Source organism: Sardina pilchardus, chromosome 9 (assembly GCF_963854185.1).
Source record: "Sardina pilchardus chromosome 9, fSarPil1.1, whole genome shotgun sequence".
NCBI classification, from domain to species: Eukaryota; Metazoa; Chordata; class Actinopteri; order Clupeiformes; family Clupeidae; genus Sardina; species Sardina pilchardus.
This window is the reverse complement of record NC_085002.1, coordinates 21375883-21400312: the sequence shown is the minus strand read 5'-3', so window position 1 is coordinate 21400312 and position 24430 is coordinate 21375883. Positions and strand designations below refer to the sequence as shown.

Sequence of the window (24430 nt, the reverse complement as noted above, 5' to 3'; positions counted from 1 at the left end):
ATCTGTCCGGAGAGATGCAAGATCATCAGGCCAGATGCAAGACGGACCATTAAATGCCTTCTTTCACCGCCAGCTTTAGCAGGCTTTCATTTCAAAAAGGAGCGCTAGGGGAAGAAAGTGAATGGCGCAGTGAATGGCACTACTGGGGGAGGCCTGTGTTATTACCTACTGCAGCTTTGAGCAGTTGTTTAGCAAATGCGGAATATTGTCCAGAGACCCAATTGCCTCTGCAGGAAGCTGTGTTGCCCTCCTCTCTGCGATGAATGAACTTAGCTGACTTTGAACCAACCCCACACAACCCTCAAAAGACTGCTGCAGCTTAGGCAGGAGGCGTATTGGCATCCATGCACACACCGTATTGTTTGTTTCTATCCTAAGACCCGAGATCAAAAGGTTGGATTGTTCTCTCCTTTTTCCATATTTACTAGCCCACATTAATGCCCCAAAGGAGAGAGAGAGAGAGTGAGAGTGAGACGGAGACGTGTCTGTTTTTTATCTGCTGTGTCATCTCCGTGCTCAGTCGTAAACACTGTCACTTGGGCTCGCAGTGTCGGCGCGTTGGCAGGGTCCTCACAGGGCCTGTTCTCTTTCACTTGTTTCTGTTTGTGTCTGTTGCCGTCGTGGATCTCCTGAGAGCTCGGCCTGTTTCTATTATGACTATGGCGGTTGGGGGGGAGTCATAAGCCTGGATGGTCTCACTGTTTGTGGTACTCGTTGTCTCAAGCAATGGTATTTTGACAGGCTTAATTCAGCTCCTGGTTCAGTTTTCTCTCTCTCTATGGCTATGAAGTCATTAGTAGGTGGTGGTAAGCTGTCGGATAAAATAAAGCATCACTCAGATGTTTTTTTATTATTATTATTTTATTTTCAGCTCTCTGTCCATATCTGCTGTTTCAACCCCTATTGCTACCAATCACTACAAGAGACAGCGTGGAACTTCAAACACCACATGAAAACCCAATGGAAACCAGACAGCGTGGCTGCTATGAATAGAATATGAATGTGAAAAAAAAAGATAATACTCTGCAGCATTAATTCCAGTGCTAGTGGGGTTTATTTCTTGTTTACCGTAATGTGTTCCATAGCAACCGTAGGGTTGTATTCACCAGCAGAGATACCAGGCCAAGGGCAGAGCCACAAGGTCACCGTTAACATCGGGCTCGGCTGTTTATTGGGTATTTTAGGTAGCGGTGGTGGAACACTTGGCAAGCAGATGACCAGGAGGAGGAGCGGAGAGGAAGAGACTGGGATGAGCAGAGCCAGGGAACAAGTGACGGAAGGAACTGCCCGGAAAAAGAAAAAAAACTCCTGAAATAATCGCTCAGAGTTTAGGGTCGGGGTCACCCAGCGGCGAAACAAGGGTCCCCCGGGGGAGGGTCCGGCAGCGGCGCCGAGGGGTCAGGCGAGAGACCGGCGAGGTGTCGAGGAGTACACCAGGGAGGGTTGGGGAGGAAGCGGATGGGTTGAGGGTGGAGGGCGGTGGGAGGACTTGATTAGGTCTGTCATGCGGCTGAACTCCAGCAAGAGACCTAGAGGGGAGGGGAGGGGAGTGGAGGAAAGGGGTGGGAGGAATGGAGGGAAGGAGGGAGGGAGGGAGGGAGGGAAGGAGTGAGAGAGTGAGGCAGGGTAAGGGAGGACAGCCACGAGGAAGGAGAGCGTGTACTGTAGGTGTGGAGAGAACCCTGCCCGCACGCACAGTAAGGGAACTCCCTTCCAAGCAGAGCTAGCGTCACTCAGGTGCCGAAGCAAGATTTGTATCACAAGCATGTTAAATTCACGGACGCTCATATTTCACCTTGAAGCGGCGCTGGGTGAAGAACATGCTGTAGTCGTGTTTTTTTTTTTCTTTTTCATTTTCCACTAGATCGTCATTGGACTGTTCTGGAAAGTCCATTCCTTAATGTTCTGTGACATGATCATTTTTATGACTCATGATGTCTCCAGGGTTCTATTTTCATTTTATTTATTTCCATTCTCTCGTCATTATCATCCCATTATCTCTCTCTTTTTTCCATCATGAGTCTCTGTGACTTTCATTTCTTCTCTTGTTGCTCTCTGATCTCTTCTGACTTCCTCTTTTCATGTTCTCTCTCTCTCTCTCCCTCTCTCTCTGTTTCTCCCTCTTTCTCATTTTCTCTGACTCTGGCTGGCTGGTTACTAGACGGAATTTCCACTTCCTCTGTTGTCACATGACTGCAGTCTGGGTGTGGTCTGCTGTTGATGATAGTGTCTGCCGGGTTGGCAGAGAACTGGGGCTCAGTTTGCATACTCCCACACACTAGCCACATGAAAAACAAACGGCCCTCCTTAAAAGGTCCAGGCACAACCTTGTGTGTGTGTGTGTGTGTGTGTGTGTGTGTGTGTGTGTGTTACAGCATGGAGGAGGGAACCACCATAAAAGGGCAACTGTGTGTATATATAGATGTGCATGATCTACTGTATTTACTAAATATTTAAACAACATACATATGAAATGTGCTCTAAGGGAGCATGTTGTAGGTGGAAAGAGCTCCTTTGCTAGATAGATAGCGCCTGCGGTGTAGAACAGAGAGAGTGCCAGAGAGAGAGAGAGAGATGTGTTTTCTGTGAAAGAACAAAATGCATGAAACCTGTACATGTAAAACTAGCACACGCAACACAACACACCGCACCGCACTGCACTGCACGTCTCGCGTCTGTTGCGTAATTGCAGCTCACATGTGCAGTGTTCTCTCTCTGCTCCCCTTTACTGGTGGGATTCCTGTGGCAGTAGTGTGTTTGGTGCAGTCTCTCCCTCTGTGTGCGTGCGTGCATGTGTGTGTGTGTGTGTGTGTGTGGCGGCAGCGGCAGCGGCAGCTCGCAGCTACTAGGCTCCGCATTCTCCGCTTTAGTATGCAAGGCAGGTGAAGCTGCAGAGCCAGTGCGCAAGCCAATCCCCCCCCTCAACACATCCCGGCCATCGCTTCCCTCCAGACCCCCGGCCTCACTCTGCTCTCTCTGCTCTCTCTGCTCTCTCTGCTCTGCTCTCTCCTCGCTAGTCTGCGCTAGTCTCCTCTTTTGTTCCCTGGGAACATTCATCTGCCACATTTTCACCTCCCTGCTTCCTGATTTGATTGTTCTTTGTGTGTCATTTTGTTTTTTATTTCCTTGCTGTTGGTCACAAGGAGCGTGGGATAGCTATCTTTTTTCTGTTGTTTACTTTTCCTCTCTCTCTCTCTCTCTCTCAATCTCTCTCCCTCTCATTCTCTGCCCTGCTCCAATCTGTGTGCCAGTTGGTCGTTTGAATAGCGCTCTGCCACCTGTCTCCTGTCACAAGCGCCATTTATGTGGGGGCTGGGAGCCCTGTGGACATGCAAGCTAAGGTGTGTGTAGGTGTGTGTGTGTGGGCTGGCGCTGAGTGCCCTAAATGGCAGCGGTCCGCCTCAGAGCCAGGCCGTTAGCCGCGCTACAGTAGCTGCCATCAGAGGTGGCTTTGTGCTGTGGGAGAATGGAGGATGATGATGAGGATGATGAGGATGATGATGATTCCCTGGAAGCAGCATTGGCAGCGTCCACAGTCCCCCCCCCCCCACACACACACACACACCTCCACTAGCTAACAAATCATGCCTAGGCTCCACAATGGATTTGGATGTTTGTTCAAATTGAAAGGAACTTATGAGGTGGCCATGCATGCTTAGGATCTCTGTCTCTCCCTCATGCATGCTTTGCCACAAAGAGCGTAATGTAAATAAACATAAAAGGTTTTAGGTATTTGGCCATGTAGTGGGAGGCATTTGTTTGTATGATACTACAGCTGCAACACAATGGAATAGCACATTACCCTCCCTCTCTAGCAGGTTTTCTATCACATAGGCCACCACTTCTCACATATTTCCTATTTCAGCTGTGCTGGATGTCTTAACATCTGCCCTCTCCTCCAATAAGATTTTTCTTTTATGAAATTTGAAGTTGAAGGAGAGCACGCTGTCAGTCCTCGACATTCCACATTACAAATTAAATTTGCATGTAATCACAGGACAGCCAGTCACACACCAATTAATTCCCCTGGGATGGCAACAAACAGGCTACGGGGAGAGCAGATCCGTGTCACTGTGACACATTTCGAAACCTCTCAAGGTCTCGGAAGGATTTTGCATGTCTGTCATGCCACTCCAGTATTGAGCTCTCTCTCAAAAAAAGAGGACATGTTGTTTGAAGAGTTCATTCAAATTCTGCCCTGATGTGCACCACAGATGGCTAAAATACCTACGCCTCAACTCTACATAGACAATTTCCTTCTCATCTCAATAACGGCACATTGTTGTGCAGCCAGCGTGAGAGCACAGCACAGCGCAATAGCACGGCAAGCCTTCTCATACTGTCCACCTCCCAATATTTTGACACTCTCAGCAGGGATGTCAGTGTGGCTCTTGTCTGGTCTTTTGGTTGGCAGCCCCCCCCCCCCCCCCCCCACAGACTGGCTCTCTCCATTTCGTCCACCCATCTATACCCATCGTCATCATATGGATCAATTAAACAAATTGCTGTTGCATCAGCCAGTGTGCTAAGCTGTTGGTGCTGCTGTTGCTGTAACCGGGTTACTGACGACGAGAATGGGAGAATTGAGCTCTTCCTATTTGCACATTTGTCTGGGCGCCATTGACTGAAGCGACATGGTTTTGATCTCCTCTGGAAGGGCATGGTGTACCTTAGCTGTAATTTAATGATGATCAAGCAGCTCGGCATTAATCAGGGGAAGTGCACTAGTCTGTCTTTGGATTTAACATGAGAGGGGGAGGTCATGGCTGTTGTTCCCAAAAGACCATGTCCCCATCCTTCCCAAAAGGAGGCCACCGTTAGAGGAAAAAACACAAAATTACCCTTTTTTTTTGGTGTGGTGACGCAAGCAGACACCCTAAACCTTAATAAATGTGATGCGTTTATGAACTTCTTCCCACAATCCTTTGCATTGCCAGAGGGGTCTGTGGGATTGGATGTGTCCCTCTTCGCTGTCTCTCTGGGGGCGTGCTTTGTGTTGTTAAATCGCCTCTTTGTCACTCCGATGAAGTGTTTGCCCTCAGGTGATACAGTAAATCTGTGTGTGTCTGTGTGTGCGTGTGTGTATGTCTGTGTGTGTCTGTGTGTGTGTGTGTGTGTGTGTGTGTGTGTAGCAGAAAAATACAATCAAAAGGAATGATAGAACAGGAAATGCAGAGAGGCTCCAGCAGACTGCAGGCAGATGTGTAGCTACAAGCCTGGCACCGGCTCTGCAGGTCCCAGAGAAACCAAGCATCATCCATCCTCCTCCTTCTCTCTCTCTCTCTCTCTCTCTCTCTCTCTCTCTCTCTCTCTCTCTCTCTCTCTCTCTCTCTCTCTATCTGTCTCTCTCGCTCTCTCTATTTCTCATTCTCGTTCTCTCTTATCTTTCTGTTTCTGTTTTTCTTCCCAGCGCCGGTATAGGCAGGCAGCTGTGTGCTAAGTCTGCTGTGTCCGAGTGCTGCTTTATGCCACTGAAGTTGTGCAGAGTGCTGCAGTGCTCGATAGCAGCGCTAATCAGTGCAGGTCTCTCGTCAGTACACAGCCTGATTTGTTTTTGCATTCGTCGCCCTCCCAGCCGCCTCTGCTCTCCGCTCCATTCTCTCTCTCTCTCTCTCTCTCTCTCTCTCTCTCTCTCTCTCTCTCTCTCTCTCTCCCTTTCTCTCCCTCTTTCTATCTATCTATCACTCTCCTCTTTGGTCTCTCTCTCTCTCTGTCTCTCTCTCTCTCTCCCTTTCTCTCCCTCTTTCTGTCTATCTATCACTCTCCTCTTTGGTCTCTCTCTCTCTCTCTCTCTCTCTCTCTCTCTCTCCCTTTCTCTCCCTCTTTCTATCTGGCTGCCTATTTAGCAGCCCTGGACACGGAGAGGAGATGTTTGTACAGCTCAACAGGTCACAGCTCACAGCGCTCAGGCTCTCGTTCGCTCGCTCGCTCGGGCGCTTGTTGCTCAGCTGGACGAGGAGCGCGGGAGCGTATGAATATTTATGAGGCCCCGGGTGTGGGCGACGAGGGCACGCATCACCTCCATCTCTCGGCGCCGCCACCGCCGCCGCTCTAACTCTCTCCATTCCAAAGTTTGTCCTCCGGCATTAGTGGATGGGGGGAGAGAGAGGGAAAAGAAATGTATGTGTGTGAGAGTTGCATTTTCACAAAGGAAGTACTTCAGTCGATTCAAACTGTGTAGGGTGCAGGGCATATGTTTGCATGCATTGCAGTGATCCATAGCAGAGACATATATGTGTGTGTGGGTGTGTGTTTTTGTGTATATGTGTGTGTGAGTGAGAGAGTGTGTCTGTGATTTAAAGAGACAGAGAGGTTCTATATATTGTTTATGCACTGTTTATATTTGAAGATATTATTTTGTATACTCTATATGTACACAGAGAAGAGCGAGAGAGAGAGAGAATGAGAGAGAGAGAGCGAGAGATGTTGGATGGGGGAGGGAGAGAGGAGACTATTTGCCTGCATCATTTTTCAATCTTTTTGTATTGCAAATGAACAAGGCTGCCTTTTGCAGAGAACCTAGTCACAGACACCCAGTTGTGTTTTCTCAAAGAGGGGGTTTAGCCAAGATGAAAGTGAACACCGACCGTAGTGCTCAGCCCCTAAACCCTTTTGGGATACCTGGTGAGGAGATTTCAAAAGCCTTTAGGTAAGCAGGCCGACCCTGCTAATTCTCGCCCCCGAAACAGCGCGGATAGCTTCGCTCTCTGCTGGGCGGGGCTTGATCCCATTAAGTACACAAGCCTGGTGTCAAACGAGAATGCATGCGGGTGAACGTGCCCCGCTGTTCTCATTTCCACGCTATAAGCACATGTTTTCATGCCTTCTTTTTCTGCGGTTTTCCTGTGTTGACCCTGGCCAACTTGTGAAGCTTTTCCTGCCCCGAGCAACCAGTGCCATTTTAGAGAGTCTTTTTTCCCTTCTTTCCCCAAAAAACAGGCTCAACCACAGCCTCGTACTTACTTAGTACGGAATTTAGTCACATGCCTCGCGACATTGGTCAACCGTGGCCCGTAATCGTTTCTGTCTCCCGTCGTCATCGTGGCTGCAGCACTTCCTGGCTGCCCCATCCGCTCGGTGGCGGCGTGGATGTTCCCGCGGTTCGATAACGCCGCTGTACCTTCCTCATCCCTGATCCGCGTGATTACAGGATGGGGGGGGGGGGGAGTGGGGGGTGTGTGGGACGAGTGGAACAGGATTAGGTCAGTTTACACAATGATTTAGTTAATGAACGCTGCTGCACGCGCCCATTGAGGAGATGACACAGTGGGCCTGGAGAAAAAAGTGGAGCAGCTCGGACTGGTCGACCCGCCTTTTCCTCGTCCACGGCTGGCCACGGCTGGGCAGGGCTGCGCTGCGCTGCCATCCTGCTTACTGTAACAGGGTCGCTGCCAGAGAGAGGGGAGTGGGGGTGGGGAGAGGGATGGACGGAGGTCTGGGTGTAATGGGGGCGCTACGGATTCAAACGCCATGGCCATTTGATGTAGGCTACAGTGCTGCCCTTGGGGCCTCTGCCACCACGTGACCCCAATTACAAGCTACAGGCTTGCCCTGGCTACTGTATGGACATGTGTGTGTGTGTGTTTCTGTGGATCTGATATGTGGTTTGTGTGGGTGCGTGTGTGTATGTGTTTCTGTGTATGTGTGCGTGTGTGTCTGCGTGTCTGCGTGTCTGTCAAATGATAGTGTGTGTGTGTGTGTGTGTGTGTGTGTGTGTGTGTGTGCATGTGTATATGTGTGTGTGTATGTGCGTGCATGTGTGTGCGTGTCTGTGTGTGTGTGTGTGTGTGTGTGTGTGTGTGTGTGTGTGTGTGTGTGAACGCACATTCTACAGCTTTGGCCCAGTGCGTCGTTTTCAATCATTTGCAAGCACACATCATATCAAACGGTGACCTCTGGATTGCATGTCTGCGTGGAGTGTGTAACGATGCCAGTGGAACCTGACCATTCACCGAAGCAGGCACATTAGCGTCCGAGTCATTGATCCCGTTAGGAACGATATGCATTTGCCCAGTGCTGTTCTCGCAGACAGAAAGAGAGACGAAAACCATGGCTGTCCCAGTCCATACACGCCACAGCGGGAAATACTCAAAGCCTCTCTTTGTGTAGCTGCGGAGGATCAATGGAGCCATTTTGTTTGCCCACCACTGTTTGTAAACAAAAACTTCAGTCATAAGCCCAGTATTCTGCAGCAGCATTTTATACATTACAAACTCATTCACTAATAATGTGTAGGCAACCTTAAATGAAGGGCAGATATAATTTGACTTTTGTTCTGTTGTTATCATGCTTTTACTGGGAGATCCCACATTGGTGCACACTGCATAAAGTGTTATTGCCAAGTGTTGTTGCTCTCTCATAACATTATTTTGACTTAATTTAATAAAAGTTTAACTTATTTTAAGGTGTCTTATGAAGACAAATTTGCTTACCGAACTGGAAGCCAAATTTACTTGTTTTTAAGACAAATGTCCTCAAGGCACTGGCAGAGGCTCTTGTCAAATTCTTATTAAATTAAGCCAGATGATTTTATGAGAAAGCACTAGGTACCTCTCTTCATGCTAGATTTTTGTTATCTTAGTATACGATTAATAAGACTTGGTTAGATAAGCCATTTTTTTAAGCGAGTAGGCTTTCCAAAATATAGCTGCTGATTAAGACTCATTTGCGGCATTCATTTTGTGGAGAACAGGCTGCCAGCATGAGTTCTTGCCTGCTAGCATCTTACCTTAGCTGTAATTGCAAGATGATATGGTTAACTGCTTGGGATCAAGGCGAGCAAATTCAAGGCGAGCATTATGTATACAAATTAGGTTAGTTGAAATGTCAGTGTAGCTGTTGTAGGTCTCGATGCTAACAAGTGCACCGACAGAGAGTGGGTGCGTCTTACCTGCCATCTTTCCTCTCTAATGACCTCTCCAGAATATAAATGTCAGACCGTTCATGTAGCATCTGCCTCTGCCTGCATACTTAACCTGTTACGCAGCCATCGCAATGCTTCCCCCAGCAATCAGCCATGTTTCACTTTGAGTTTTCCCCCCGAAGCGATTTGTTGTGACCTTGTGGGAAGTGTTTATTTATGAAGCTCTTGTTCTTACATAAGACATATTTATGTGTTTTTTTTGTTGTTGTTGTTTTTCAGGCACTAAAGACAGAGTACGCCGAGGGGATCCCCCGTGTAAAGCATGTTGCACCAGTCCAGCTGCTCACCCAAGAGTCTCCGCATCTGATCCCAGACCTGTCCCCTGAATCCCTCTCCAAACTACAACTGACCACAGATCAGCCTAGAGATCAGACACAACCACCCCCCCTAAGGAGTTCACCTTGAACCGGTTTACTGCTATCCAGTCTTAAGGTTTACAGCCAACGTTCCGAGTCATCGACCCGGTTTCGACCCCGACCAAGCATTCCAAAATGGCCAACAACACTGCGGACCACGCGGCCGCCAACTCGGTGGCGGACGGCGAGGGCGAGTTTGGCATCACGGTGATGGACCTCCGGGAGCTGATGGAGTTGAGATCCACGGAGGCTGTCAACAAGATCACAGAGCGCTACGGAGACGTGCAGGGCATCTGCCGCAGGCTCAAGACCTCACCTATCGAGGGTGGGTGACCGCACGCTCGCACGCTCGCACGCTCGCACGCACTACATATCCACAGCTCGAGCCAGTTACGCAGCCGCTGTACACACCAGTGCACAGACAGGGATGCACACACACTGTAATATACAGGCTCTCTCTCTCTCTCTGACCTCTCTCATTCACATACACAACACACACTCAATCCATTTCTCATGCACAAACACATACACACAGACACACAGACACACACAAACACGCAAGCAGACACACACACACACACACACACACACACACACACACACACACACACACACACACACAAACCAGCACACAATACAATGTGCCATTCATTGTAGAAATAGTAGTAGTGGGACCAGCCTTGCAATGGCATACAGTACCTCTACCATTTGGGTTTAATGTCTTGCGTAGACCTATATCTTATTCATGCATGCTTGTTTGTCTCTAATATTCAAAGAGATGTAATCCCAAGAACCTCTCATTATCATTGTAGTGAAACAGCTCTGTTTACCCCGACTGTTGTTTATGCAAACCCATGGCACTGCCAGTTGTGTACAAATATGTGCTGTTGTATTTGTAGGTCTCTCTGGAAATCCAGTGGACTTGGAGAAGCGCCACGCGGCGTTCGGAAAGAATTTCATCCCTCCCAAAAAGCCCAAGACCTTCCTGCAGCTCGTGTGGGAGGCCCTCCAGGATCTCACCCTCATCATCCTGGAAATCGCCGCCATCATCTCCCTGGGCCTCTCCTTCTACCAACCTCCGGGGGGCAACGCAGAGGGTAATGTTCCACCCCTCGGGCCCGGGGGGCATTGTGCCCAGATAGCAGCGAGCTCTGGATCAGGCGCCGAGCCGAGCCGAGCCTGACCCGAGCCGAGCCACTCTCTATCAGGGGTTGCCAGATATTATCCAGCTGTATCTTCCCTCGGCCGACGCGCTTCCTTTTTTTATAGTTTAATGAGGGGAAAGGGTTTGTAATATCAGTTGGAGCACAGATAATAGAGGCCCGGCTTTCAGAAACAGGGAAATGGAACAGACGGGCATGTGGATCCGGGGGTTGAGGGTGGAGGTGGAGTTGGAGGTGGAGTTGGAGGTGGGAGGATGGGGGATGGGAAGTAAAGCCAAACTGAAAAAAAAAAAAAAAAAAATCAACCACAAGGCTGGCAAGGAACAAGCAGTGATAACAAGCAGAACATGTAATGTGGATTTGCTTCTGCTTGCTCTGTCTCTCTCTCTCTCTCTCTCTCTCTCTCTCTCTCTCTCTCTCTCTCTGAGCTAAAAGTTCTTCAGAATGTTTCCCGAGCAGCGGGGAGGCGAGGTGATTATTTGCATAGCGCTCGCTCCTTTAGAGAAGGGTAAACCCAAGGGACCGGGAGCTTAGTGCTTTCTTTAATAGCTTGTGTCACAGTTGCCTTCCCTTCCCAAATAGCCAGTAGTGAAGCATTGTTCTAAATGATTGCATGCTTGGGAAGCTCCCCCCAGACTATTTTTCTTCTGTTGATTTCTTTCAGACTCCTCTCCCTCTCTCTCTCTCTATCTCTCTCTCTCTCACACATTCTCCCTGTTTCTGTCTCTTTCTCCCTTTCTCTTTCTCTCCCCCTCTCTGTTTTTGTCTCTACCGTTCGCTCTATCACTCTCCTCTTTGGTCTCTCTCTCCATCTCTCTCACTCTCTCTCCCTTCCTCTCTCTCTTTCTTTCTCTCCCTGTTTCTGTCTCTTTCTCCCTTTCTCTCCCCCTCTCTGTTTTTGTCTCTCCCTTCCGCTCTATCACTCTCCACTTTGTCTCTCTCTCCCTCTCCCTGTTTCTGTCTCTTACTCCCTTTCTCTTTCTCTTCCCTCTCTCTCTCTCTCTCTCTCTCTCTCTCTCTCTCTAACACTCTCTCTGTTGTTCTGCCCGTGCAGCATGTGGACAGGCGTCAGGTGGCGTGCACGACGAGGGCGAGTCTCAGGCGGGCTGGATCGAGGGCGCGGCCATCCTCATCTCGGTGGTCATCGTGGTGCTGGTGACGGCCTTCAACGACTGGAGCAAAGAGAAGCAGTTCCGCGGCCTCCAGAACCGCATCGAGCAGGAGCAGAAGTTCACCGTCATCCGCAAGGGCCAGGTCATCCAGATCCCCGTGGCCGAGATCGTGGTGGGAGACATCGCTCAGATCAAATATGGTGAGAGGGCCCCTCGATGTTGCTGCTCACTTCTGAACAGATTAGTGGCAGCTTTGTCAAATTGGGTCGCGTGAGAGGTCAAGAAAAAAGGTAGATTGACCAGAAAAACACGTTTGCTCTGTTACAGTAACAGTAACTATCTGTGCAAACAAACAGTCACCCAGATGGCCCACTCGAGGTTTTCAAGAAAGACAGGGTGTAATGTTTCAGGGACGAAATCCCACACTGTCTGTTGTGAAATCCAGACCGTGTAGAAACAGCATCAAGTTGGGGTTTCTATTGTGGTGGGATTACTTCAATGGGATACATTGAAGTTCATCAAAAATCCTTTCAAAATAATGCCTGCCCTCTCCCTAGAACATTTAGTATTATTGGTATTATACTTACAGTATGTTCATGGGGCTAGCACATAATATATAAATAGACATGCATTTCATTCACAGATTAATCATCTGGTTTCAGTGCACAAAACAATGTCTTCTGTACAGTATTTGGTGAACACTGACATGTTTGGTTTTTTTTTTCGCGGAAAAAGAAATTAATACATGTAGCACAGGATGTATTCTGTATAGAGAAAAGAAAATCTCTGTTACACATGGCGTCCCATATCACAGAGGCTCCATTTCCGTCGAGGAAGGACAGCAGTGGTTGCGTTGTGCGTTGGTAATCCAGTGATTGGGAGAGATGAAACTAGAGCGGAGCTTCACTCTGGAACAGGGGGCCCATCTGCCACAGCCAGATGCAGGAATTTAGATGATCAGATCTAAAGTAGACGGATCAGTTGCAAGAGTTGCAGGGCAAGGGAGAAAGAGGGCAAAAAGAGGAAGAGAGAGAGATTGGAAGAGAGAAAGAGAGAGAGAGAGAGAGAGAGAGAGAGAGAGAGAGAGAGAGAAGAGAAGAGAGGGGAAGAGGACCAGAGGATGTTTTCAGATGGATGCCTCTCGAGGCTGTGAATCTGCGATGCAGTTCTGCTCATTTGCCTTTGCGAGCTCTGGACTCCACTTGAGTCCGTCCCCTGCGAGTCGAGCCCGGCGTCCCCAGAGCAAATGTCATTCACTGGCCCCTGTCCCCAGCCCTTGTCACTGTCGGTTGACTCGAGTGATGTCCATCGAGTGACCGCGAGGGGGGAATTAGCACACAGCTGTGGGTCACGGAGCTCCTTCCTGACGGCCCAGCTGAGGACTAAGAAGCTTGTTGCGCTGCGCTGTGTGCTGCTTGTGTGTTCTTACATACAGCCCTTCCGGCGTGTCACGCAGAGGCCTTTACAAGCTCAAAGCAGCTTAGCCGAGCCTCAGTGCAACATGTGGGCAGCGATCCTGCACAAGACCAGCAGAGCAGGCGTCGGGGTCAAAGCAGCAGCTACTAAGTGGTGTTGTTTTTATTTGTTTTTCACCACCCTCCTTATTTACTGATACTCTCTCTGAGGTGACAAAGGCTGTGGTTGGCTTCTATGATGTCTTATAGTATATAATATATTCAGTGCATGTCCAACGTACTTTAGATAGATACAGTCATTTTCTGTGTATCAGCCGCATTGTGCGTAAGCCACAGGGCAGTGTTTTATGCAAGTAAAAAGAAACAAAACCATATTAATGCCATATTAACTGCATCCATGTATTAACCTCATAGCTGAAGAAATTTTGCAAAATCAATGTATAAGCCGCTGTATATGTATGTACTGTATGTATGTATGTACTGAATGTATGTACTGAATGTATGTATGTATGGATGGATGGATGGATGGATGGATGGATGGATAGATGGATGGATGGAAAAGATAATAGTTGGGTGAATTACTATGTGGAGGGACACTGTATTGAGGGGCATTGTATTTCTCCTCTCTTTCACATGATGAGGATAAGTGGTCTTTGATAGAGCCGGGCTGTCCTCTGCTCCGCTCTCATGAGTGGTTCTCACCGGTGCTCTGCTGTCACAGGTGACCTGCTGCCCGCCGATGGAGTGATGATCCAGGGAAATGACCTCAAGATCGATGAAAGCTCAATGACCGGGGAGTCTGACCAGATCAAGAAGTCCATGGAAAAGGACCCCATGCTGTTGTCTGGTGAATTTGCTTGTTCCATTTTGCCTTGTTATGTGTTTCTGTGACCACATGATAAACATTGGCTCTTAAATTGGTAAATGTCTTATTCTTCATCCTTTAAGTGCTATTCTTTCATTGGCTAGCACATAAAATGTATAGAGCAGTGGTTCTCAACCACTGGGCTGGGGCCCATTAGTCACCACCAGAGTCCAATCTAGTGGACCAAGAAATGTTTTCAAGTTGAAGCTAATTTGTTTGTGAAATATGAAGAACTCATTTTTCTTTTAGTAGAGTGCAATATAAATCTAATCTAATAGAAATGAGATGCTTTAGAGTAAAACTTGAGAAGCAGCTATCAAAGTAGTTGGTTACGTTATTCGTTCCAACTTTAAACAACGTCACCAAACATTGGGGATCTTTTTAAATGGCCCTCAGCCTGTTACAAGTATGAATAGGTGAGCCTCAAAGCAGAAAACAAAGATCCTTAATTACTGACGTCTCTGGTTTAAAGCACACGAGTGAACCTTCTCGTCTTTTGCGGCTGCCAGGCACTCATGTGATGGAGGGGTCTTGTCGGATGGTGGTCACCGCCATCGGGCTCAACTCTCAGACTGGCATCATCTTCACCCTCTTGGGCGCCGGAGAGGAGGAGGAGAAGAAGGTGAAGAAAGGTAAGCGTGTCTGACGTTCCCGGTAACCCCTTCTTCTTCCCCCCCTTCCCCCCAACCCCTTAACGTACTCTTTCAACAAAGCCTTTCTCCCTGACGTGTGTGCCCGTGTTAGTCAATGGGAGGCCTCCCTGCTACATGGTAAGACCCCCCCCCCCTTTCGATGACTCGCCATTCAGGTTTGCGTACGCTTACCTGAAGTGCTCCTTAGCTCCTTTACTGTTACCCCACCCTCCCCCCGTGTCATTCAGAAATGACTGGATCTCTTAAGATCCCAGCTCCTTGATGGTCGCTTTCATCATCTGGCTCACCCCCCCCTGAATGTGAATCAGATCTGTATTCTGGAAACAATGGCATCAATGAATACATGAATACAAAAGTACAACAAATTGTATTTTGGAAGAGCTAGAGTAAAAGACAAGACCAGAGTGAAGACGAGTATCCAGAAAGCTAGTGCCATTTCCACTGAGCCTGGTGCAGAAAGGTGTCATAGCAACATTGGCTGAAGGGCTGTTATTTTGTCTTGTTTTGTTCCATACTAACCCTTGAATTTTGTTGATTTCTGTTGTATATTTATATTTTTGCTCTCAATCCAAAGCATTCATTCCTAATGGGCTGAATATGTTTTCAAGAGGAGAGAAAAGAGGTCTTGCAATGAGACTCTGTATGTTCCGAAGGTAGTCTTCAAACAAACAAACAAACAAACAAACAAACAAACACTCCTTTGCATTTTGATATCCAAAGTGATTACAAAAGCATTGTATTACTATAATCAGTTTTACAATATAATTGAACATAATGTAACGTCTGAATAAAGACATTTTATAAGCCATATGCTGTATACTGTACATCTTTTGAAATTAAATGCCAACAATATCAAAAACTATCAAAACTTAAAGACCTACAAAAGATGGCTAGTTAGCTAGTTTTCCACAGTGAGATTCCATAAGGAAAGAAATTAACTTTAATCCTGATGTCTCTCTCTCTTGACATGACATATTCAATCCCATATGACCACATGTGAAGTTGTATTGATTTCGATCTTTTATCCGTTTTTGTTCTTTACTTTAAGCCATGTTATCAGTGCCCCGCCCTCTCCTCTCTCTGTTTGAACAGGTAAAAAACAAGGACCCCCTGAAAATCGCAACAAAGGTAACCCCCCCTTCCCCCGCCCCATTCCAGCCAGCCAGCAGTCTCACAGTCTTGTGTGTCCCACTCACTTCCCGCTCGCACTGTCGCTTTCCCCCTCCCTTCTCTCTTGCCGTGTTCCCAAGGGTGGTTTTTTCGCGCCCGGCTTTTTAGCTTTGAAAGGGTGCAACTCTCATCTGTCTTGAGCACAAAGCCTTTTCTACTCTGCCTCGGTGCTGCTGTATAAACACTTTGGCTGTTCGGAGTGGATGAAGTCAGAGTCATGAGTGCACATAAATAAATCTCTGTTTGCAATAAACTACGCAAAGAAATTCTTTACAAAGAGCTTGTATATGAATTTACAGACAGCATACACCTAGGGCTTGTAGATTACAATAGTAAAAATGATTCCAATTGTAAACAGTAACAGTAACAAAGCACAATTTACTACTTATAACATTTATTATTGTTTGTACTTATTTACGTAGGTATATACATGTACGTATATACTTGTACTTATAATTTGGTTTATTTTAAAGATCTTTAATGTAATTAATTGTTTTTTTTTATTTCCTCCTTACCAATATGTTTTCCTTTTTTTCATTAATATTTATTATATATATAATATATAATATTTGTATTACGAGTCGTCTGACATTACAAACCCCTCTCTTCTGTGGAGCGGCAGATGCCTAATAATTCCTCTCAGTGAGAAGAATCTGTCAGTCTGACAGAGGGCCCAGTAAAATGTCCTTTTCAAAGGTCAAGGTGACCTGTATTGCAAAGGAGAGTGAGCTTAACCATGTTCCTTTGCTAGATTGTTTTGTTTTGGGGTAAGAATGGTGTCCCCATGGCTTGAAACAGCAACAAAAAAATGGCTTGAGATGGCTCAACGTGTTGAAGAGTGCCTTTGCTGAACCTTTTTAGTGGCACTAATCGGATTTCAACTCTTTTCAAACGTTTCTCGCTCTGAGTCAGATTGCATAATTCAGATTACATGAAATCAGCTGGCAACAGTGTCACTGATGACCACTCGCGCTCGGTCCACATTGGTCCTTGTGTACGAATCGAACGGTGCACGTGTGGACGGTAGGTAAAGGGTTAAGGACTCAGCAAAGGTTGTGCCCATATCGGTCCTGCCGCTTGCCACGCTCCCTCGTCTTGCCAACATGTTCTCCAAGTGGCAGGGAGAGCATCCACCCTCCACAAGCTGTTCACTGTGCCCCCCCTCCACCCCGCACCCCTCCACCCTCCCACCCTCCCCTCCCCTCTGGGATGGAGCATCTGCTTTAGACACACACACACACACACACAGGGGGGGAAAGGACGGTGCTAGTCTGTCCCCCACACTGCCGTTGGGCAGGCGTGTCAGGGGTTTCGTGAGAGTGAAAAGGGAGCCGAGCCGTCGTCCCTCAAGGACTGCGCTGGGAGCGCGGGCTGAGATGTCTTTTTATAGCCGTTATGGTCTTTGGCTGAGTGTCTCAGTGTGTTTTCACTAATGACTCGGTCGTGAAAGGCATAACAAGTGAAGGAACAAAGAACTGTGCCACCCCTGTAATGCAGACTTAATTAAGTAGAGAGAGAGAGAGAGAGAGAGAGAGAGAGAGAGAGTGTGTGTGTGTGTGTGTGTGTGATCCCTGTGATAGATAGACAGATATAACTATGTGTGTGTCTGTGTGTGTGTGTGTGTGTGTGTGTGTGTGTGTGCAGCAGCACTAGGAAAAGGCTAAAGTGGGAGTTGCACCCTTGCAGAAATCAATTGGCTGTGGAGTGTCATGGAGTGTCTTTTATTTTGGTATCTGTTAATTGTTTTTTTTTTTCTTTTCCTTTACTGTTGCCTCCTTCTAGGGTGTGTTCAGGAGCATCATGCTGTCTGTTCTGATCTTCTTACAGTTTCTTCTTGTGTGATCTTAATTTTTCTTCTTCACATTCCTCTCAGTCTCACCGTCGTTTTCTTATCTGGTCTGTGTTGCAAAAAAATGGAGATTGTCAACCTATGCTCTCCCCCTCTCTCCTCTCTCTCTCTCTCTCTCCCTCCCTCTCTCTCTCTGTTTTTATGTTACTATGTGCGTGTTGGTTCGTAACTGCCTATGTGTTGTACCGCTGTGTGAGTTGTATGTTACTCAGGCTTCCTCTTCCTCCTCCTCTCCCTCCTCGTTGTGTGTGCTTCTGTTTACCGGCGTCTCTGGTCTCAGTCGCTCTTGTCCACTTCTCTCTAATCAGTTTTGTCACTGTGTGCCGGTTCACTGGTCAGATTGCAACACACACTGGAAACAGACTAGTTCCGTTTTTATTTAGTTAAGTGTCATATCGTATGATCTGTCATGTTTGTGTCACATTTGAAGATGAGATGTTTGGTTAAATGGCCCTGCACAACTACAGTAAAGTGTAAATGTGATCTGACATTGTCTGTGGAGCTGCCATTCACTGTTAAGTATAACGTATTTGTTTCTATTATATAGAGGTTAGTTGCTTATAGAGTAACAATATATCATAGAGAATGGTGTAGTTCTATACAATGCTGAATCCTCTAACCTGGCAAATGGGTTGTAAAGCCATTCCAGGAACATTGAATGTTGAATGGAAAATCTGCCAGCGTGAAATTGGTAGCCCAGTAAACACGAGGAATATCATCGCGTAGGGCTTGACTGCGCCTCTCAAGCAACAACAGATCAGTATCTGACGGCGTTGTTGACTGTCTGACATTGTTTTCTCTTGCCTTTCCTCTCTAGCCCAACATGACACTTATCAAAGCACATCCAATTTGTGACTCACATTTTCTGTCTGTGCTTTCTGCCTCTCTGTCCCCCCTCCCAACCACCACCACCACCACCTCCCTTCTCATGTAACCCCCTCTACCTCCATTCGAATCCTCCTGCTTTCACCGCCACCCCCTCAGCTAAGACCCAGGATGGCGTTGCTCTGGAGATCCAGCCCCTCAAGAGCGAGGAAGGCGCCGAGCTGGAGGAGAAGGAAGAGAAGGAGGAGAAGGAGGTCAAGAAGGTCAACGTCACCAAGAAGGAGAAGTCCGTGCTGCAGGGCAAGCTGACACGGTTGGCCGTGCAGATCGGGAAGGCAGGTCAGTGAGCGTCCGTCTCGAGCCGCCGCCGTCGTCGTCAGCAGCTAGCTAATTGCGAGACGAGTCTTTGTCCAAGTTGAAAGACACTTCAGTTTTAAAGGTCACCTTTAAAGTTCAAAGTAGTCGCACACATCTGAGAGACATAATTGGGAGAGGGTGAAAAATTAGATTTTCATAGAGGGGAAGATCCTGTAAATGTCTTTACTTTTCAAAAGAGTAATTTATCCGTTGATGGTCCAGAGGCCAGAATTATGGAGACACCCATTTCTTTTGATCAGTAAAAAAAAAATATTATTGTTTGAATGACGTAATGGAAGAGTAGCCACAGCAACCGGTCATCTTTGCCCATCGAGACACCGCTTGAATGGACAGTGTCTTCTGTGACTCACTGAGTGTCTGAGGCCCTGACTCATTGTTGTCATTAAAGGTCCCATGGCACTTATTGCAAAGAGTCCGGGGTTTCCCTCATGTCCTGACTAATTTTTCCAATCTGACTCATTCAGTCAGGCACCCCAGTGTCATTTACTCATTCATTCATTCACTCACTCTCCATCTTAAGCTGGGGAGTGCTTAGCGTTCTCTCACATAATGGCCGGGTTTCCCAGATTCATTAAGAAGCTCTTAAGTGCTAAGAACTTCTTAGGAGCGCTCTAAGAACTTTCTAAGAACGCTCCTAAGACGTTCTTAGCACTTAAGAGCTTCTTAACGAATCTGGGAAACCTGGCCAATGGCTGCTGTGCATCACCCAGGAGGGTGCTACACATTGGTGGTAATTGTTGAAGTGTAAAGCGCTTAGCGTGCCTTGATGAAGTCCCATATCCATGCAAGCTTTTGTCGTTCTTCCTCTTCTTCTGGCTGCCAGGTCTAATCATGTCGGCGCTCGTTGTCGTCATCCTCATCCTCTACTTCGTCATCGACACCTTCGCCGTCCAGGGCCGCACCTGGACGCAGGAGTGCACACCCATCTACATCCAGTTCTTCGTCAAGTTCTTCATCATCGGCGTGACTGTGCTGGTGGTGGCAGTGCCTGAGGGATTGCCCCTGGCTGTCACCATCTCCCTGGCCTACTCGGTTAAGGTGAGCGCTATACAGCCATAATAAGGAGAGGTTCTGGAGCTAGCTGCATCCCTTAGCGTCTTCAGTGTAGTTGCTGTATGTCAAAGCTAGCTGTTAGTAGCAGTAAGCTGCAGGTTGGGCTCTTGCTGCAAAAGTAAATTATGCACTTCTGACAAGTGTCAGAAATGTAACAGAATAGCTTATTTGATTTGATGTCATACCACCAGATTTTTTTTGTCAAGCACATACTGAATTGAATTGACTGCATTGAACTGAACTGAATTTACAGCATTGACAGACGTTTGGGCTCTTTTTCCTGTACTGACTACAACGAGAATGCTAAAAACTCATTCCTAGTCATGAAATGAAATGTGCTTTGTTCAATGATCTGTTCAATCATGCAGGGAGAGTGTTGATGATAATAGCCTTAGTGTTGCTTTGGAACTCTTGTTTGTAATTACTAAGGGTTTATGGTTTAAGGCAACTTTAATCATGCCGCTGGTTCTCACAGAAAATGATGAAGGACAACAACCTGGTACGGCACCTGGACGCCTGCGAGACCATGGGCAACGCCACGGCCATCTGCTCCGACAAGACTGGCACGCTCACCATGAATCGCATGACGGTGGTGCAAGCGTACATCGGTGGCACACACTACTCCTCGGTTCCTGACCCCGAGGCCATCAAGCCCGAGACCTTGGAAGTCTTGGTCAACAGCATCTCCATCAACTCGGCCTACACCTCCAAGATCCTGGTAAGAGGCGACCACTTCAAGAAACACGCTCTTTTCAGAGATTGTTTTCACATCCTTTTATCCTTTTTTTCTCTCCAAGGTCCCTTTTATAGCCATGAGATCCTCTAGATCTGTGAAAGAACCTCCAGACAAAAAAAATGGGGGGAAAAAACATGGAAATGGACAAAAATAAGAAATGAGGAAACGGAGAAACCACATAAGAGGCCATATGAGTCATTCAAATCAAATGTATCTGATTCAGTCATAACATTTGAAGTTTATCTTTTTTTTAGTTGAAGGAATTAATAATTAAGGTGACAAATTTGGCATTAGCATGCTTCAAAATACATGGTTGACTAACTGACACTGATGACTGCAGTTTCTAATGGCAGGTTCTGTCAGGCACTGAGTGAGCCAGCTAGTGGGGTTTAATTCTCCATACTGCTGCCTGCTTGTAAGCGTGTGAGTCAGCTGCTGCTTATTCCCCCTCTGGCGGTGGAGATATACCGTCAGCCTATCGCACAGCAGCCAAACAAACTGTAACTCACCATTGAAGGTTACAGCTGGCTCTGCCACCATGACGGTCTGATTTAATGGGCTCGGCTATGACAGGGTCCGATGGACGCCTGAGCTTTAGCCGTACATCTGAGCCGTCTGTCAGGCTGTAGGCGGCGCTTGGCATTTCCCAGAACATCAGACAGGACAGCGAGGCACAGCCTGAAATATAATAGCATTTTAAACTTCCCTTTGCAGCCGCGTATGTGCCTGAGAGAAAGCAGGCATGCATGTATCTGTCCAGCTGTCTGTCATAAAATATCCCTGTCACATTAGAATGTATGTATAATGAGCTTCCTGTCATAATGCTGTTGTTTGTTTCGATGGGGGATGGGCATGTCTGATGCTTCAAAAGAAAGCCTCAAGAGGCTAACAGATGCTAGTGCTAACCTGCTATTTGCTGTTGCTCTCTCCTGTGCCACCCTATAGCCTCCGGAGAAGGAGGGTGGCCTGCCGCGGCACGTGGGCAACAAGACCGAGTGCTCCCTGCTGGGCCTGGTGCTGGAGCTGAAGCGGGACTACCAGCCCATCCGCGAGGAGGTGCCCGAGGAGAAGCTCTACAAGGTGTACACCTTCAACTCGGCCCGCAAGAGCATGAGCACCGTGCTGAAGAACACCGACCGCCCCGGCTACCGCATGTACAGCAAAGGCGCCTCCGAGATCGTCCTGCGCAAGTACGGAAAGACGCACGGCATTTTTGCACTCTCTGTTGTCTGCTTCATCCTCTAGTTTTTATAGGATATAATGTAATATAAAATACATAATATTATAATACAATTTATAATATAAATATAATACTAGAAATGCATCTCCAAGTAGCTGCGAGAGTGGGCCAAATGGCTTTTGCCAATGCTGTGGACTTGCTAGAGCAAGCCCACTAATAACATAATTTATATAACATTATATAATATACAGTAATATTATATTATATTATATATTTTCCTCCCTCCAGGTGCTCTCAGATTCTTGATACCACGGGTGTGCCCAAGCCCTTCAAGCCCAAGGACCGTGATGAGATGGTGCGCAAGGTCATCGAGCCGATGGCGTGCAACGGGCTGCGGACCATCTGCGTGGCCTACCGGGACTTTCCCGGCGAGGTGGAGCCGAACTGGGACGCCGAGGCCGAGATCCTCAACGACCTGACGTGCATCGCCGTGACGGGCATCGAGGATCCCGTCCGGCCGGAGGTGAGACGATAACGCCGTCGTCACCCTGGCTGCACTGCGAGGCCACGAGGGGGTTTTCCCTCTAATGGCCGTGTCTATATAGGGCCGGGGGTATGAATCAATCCGAATGAAGCAGTGTGTCTGGATAGAATATGCTTCAGTGAGGGCCTGGGATTCTAATGATTGCAATAAGGAACTGCGGGGGCTCCCACACAATGACGAATGATTCTGCCATTAGGACTGTGCGCACGCCATGAATCATGCGCCTGGGCAAATGTTGTGATTTGTGAGCAGGGGTGGGTTTTGATTCGGAGGGCTGTAGATCAGTGGTCTTTTGGTCTAATGGTGGAGGATTTGCCCTCATGCTCCGTATTCCGCAATAGACATGCTCCTTGTTTGCGTTGCCATGGGAGCTATAAGTTCAATTTACAGCTGTATCAGACAGCTGTTAGAGTTCATTTCCCCCCACCCTAATGTTTGTATTTAGAAACTCCATTTGAAAATCCTCACATAAAAAGCACACTTACGCAATAAAGCAACACAATCATCCTCTCAAGCGATATCAACAGATTAGATTGGACTTAAAATTAATTGACACCTTGTTCAAATGTATATTCGGTTTTATAACCATGAATGAGTTTTGCATCATGATTAGATAACAGTGCCATATCAATAACATTGCTTTTTTAGCTAGCTATTATTTTCCACGGTGTAAAATCCAATCTAAAATGTTGTTCATTATAGGTGTTTTGTGAATGAAACTAGTAATAACATGTAGTCAATGGCATTTGTTGCAATATAACTCAAGTTGTTGCTTCTTGGTATACTTCTAATAATAGAGCTAAAATATAACATGTAAACATGATGCTCTTAAATGTGAAACATCTCTGCCCTGGGTGACTGACTGATGCAGTGTCTGGTGGGGTATTTTGTACCATATCACCATATCAGGGGAACAGGATTGTGTTGAATCCAGACTTTGCTGAAATACAATGGACACACTCTTTAATCCAGTGTCTTGTTTGAGAGTCCCTCTCCAAGCTGGGGAACAAGTTGGCATTGTGAGCTCTGATAGAGGACCATTATGGTTGCTATGGTTGCTTTGTGTCTCTCACCAGGTGCCTGATGCCATCTCCAAGTGCCAGAGGGCAGGTATCACCGTGCGCATGGTGACCGGGGACAACATCAACACGGCACGCGCCATCGCCACCAAGTGCGGCATCCTGCTGCCCAACGAGGACTTCCTGTGCATGGAGGGCAAGGAGTTCAACAGGCAGATCCGCAACGACAAGGGGGAGGTGAGGCGCGCATCAAACCCCGATTTCAACGCGCCTTATTTGGCTTGCATCATCGTTTCCTGCTCCCGGGCTTCAAATTCAAAAACACACACCGCACAAAGATCCTCCGAGGCGCATTGGTCTCCTCTCTTGTGTGTGAAACAGCGTATGCAGCACTTGTGTCTGGCCGTTTTGAATTTCCGCGACGGGAAAACAAGTTGTATCTGGAAGTCAGAATACATTATTTGGAAACGTTGCTGTTTTTTTTCCCTCCCTCCCTGTCCACAGGGGCCACTTGTTGCTATGGCGAAGACTTCCATAGCCTCTGGCGAACTGACAAACCGCTCTCCAAAGAATCTTTGTTTGAGCCTCGGCTCCAAACTTTGTCACATGATAATGCTGAGCTCCACTGTCTTTGCTGTCCCTGGGGACTGGGGGAAAAAAATTACAACGGATTGCTTTAATTTGCTACAAATAGGGGCACGCAACCCTGTTTTTTTAATTTCAGAATATCTTTGTTTTGCAGTGATCACAAATGTTTACGCTTGGCGGAACGTGTAATCGTACGAGATTTAGTCGTTTCACTTCAGTTGGTGTCGCCCAGTTTCACAGCCGATGCAGTTGCACACATCAGTTCCTGACGCAACACTTTGAAGCAGGTATCTTACGCAGGCCCGAAAAGCTCTTCATCCGTGCTGTTTTTCCCCTAGGTGGAGCAAGAGCGCTTAGACAAGGTGTGGCCCAAACTGCGTGTGCTGGCTCGTTCCTCCCCCACAGACAAACACACTCTGGTCAAAGGTGAGAAGAAAAGTAAAGCTTTTAAATGATCATTTTTCAGAAAAAAAAGGAAAAAAAAGCACACCGCCTGATCTGCCGCCCCCCTGGGGCTTCATGAAAGTCTGCTTGTTTTACTGAGTCACCCTGTACACACACACACAGCCATAACTTGTGGAGCATCTGAAGTACTGTCACA

The 24430-nt window shown here is 47.4% G+C and overlaps 1 protein-coding gene across 6 annotated transcripts in view; it reads left to right on the top strand.

Annotated features, from left to right (window-relative positions):
* atp2b4 (ATPase plasma membrane Ca2+ transporting 4) overlaps positions 1-24430 on the top strand; it is a 57417-nt gene that overhangs the window by 14757 nt on the left and 18230 nt on the right. For 4 of the 6 annotated variants that reach the window (XM_062546300.1, XM_062546305.1, XM_062546301.1 and 1 more), the window contains exons 2-14: positions 9143-9604; positions 10179-10376; positions 11497-11754; positions 13691-13816; positions 14344-14466; positions 15580-15615; positions 18491-18670; positions 19533-19747; positions 20238-20480; positions 21444-21688; positions 21967-22201; positions 23299-23478; positions 24168-24255. In XM_062546300.1, the coding sequence (XP_062402284.1) occupies positions 9415-9604; positions 10179-10376; positions 11497-11754; positions 13691-13816; positions 14344-14466; positions 15580-15615; positions 18491-18670; positions 19533-19747; positions 20238-20480; positions 21444-21688; positions 21967-22201; positions 23299-23478; positions 24168-24255 (2317 nt within the window). In that variant the 5' untranslated portion in view covers positions 9143-9414. Of the gene's footprint in view, positions 1-2296; positions 2315-9142; positions 9605-10178; positions 10377-11496; positions 11755-13690; positions 13817-14343; positions 14467-15579; positions 15616-18490; positions 18671-19532; positions 19748-20237; positions 20481-21443; positions 21689-21966; positions 22202-23298; positions 23479-24167; positions 24256-24430 lie in introns of those variants that run through there. The other 2 variants (XM_062546303.1, XM_062546304.1) reach the window with 2 other exon arrangements.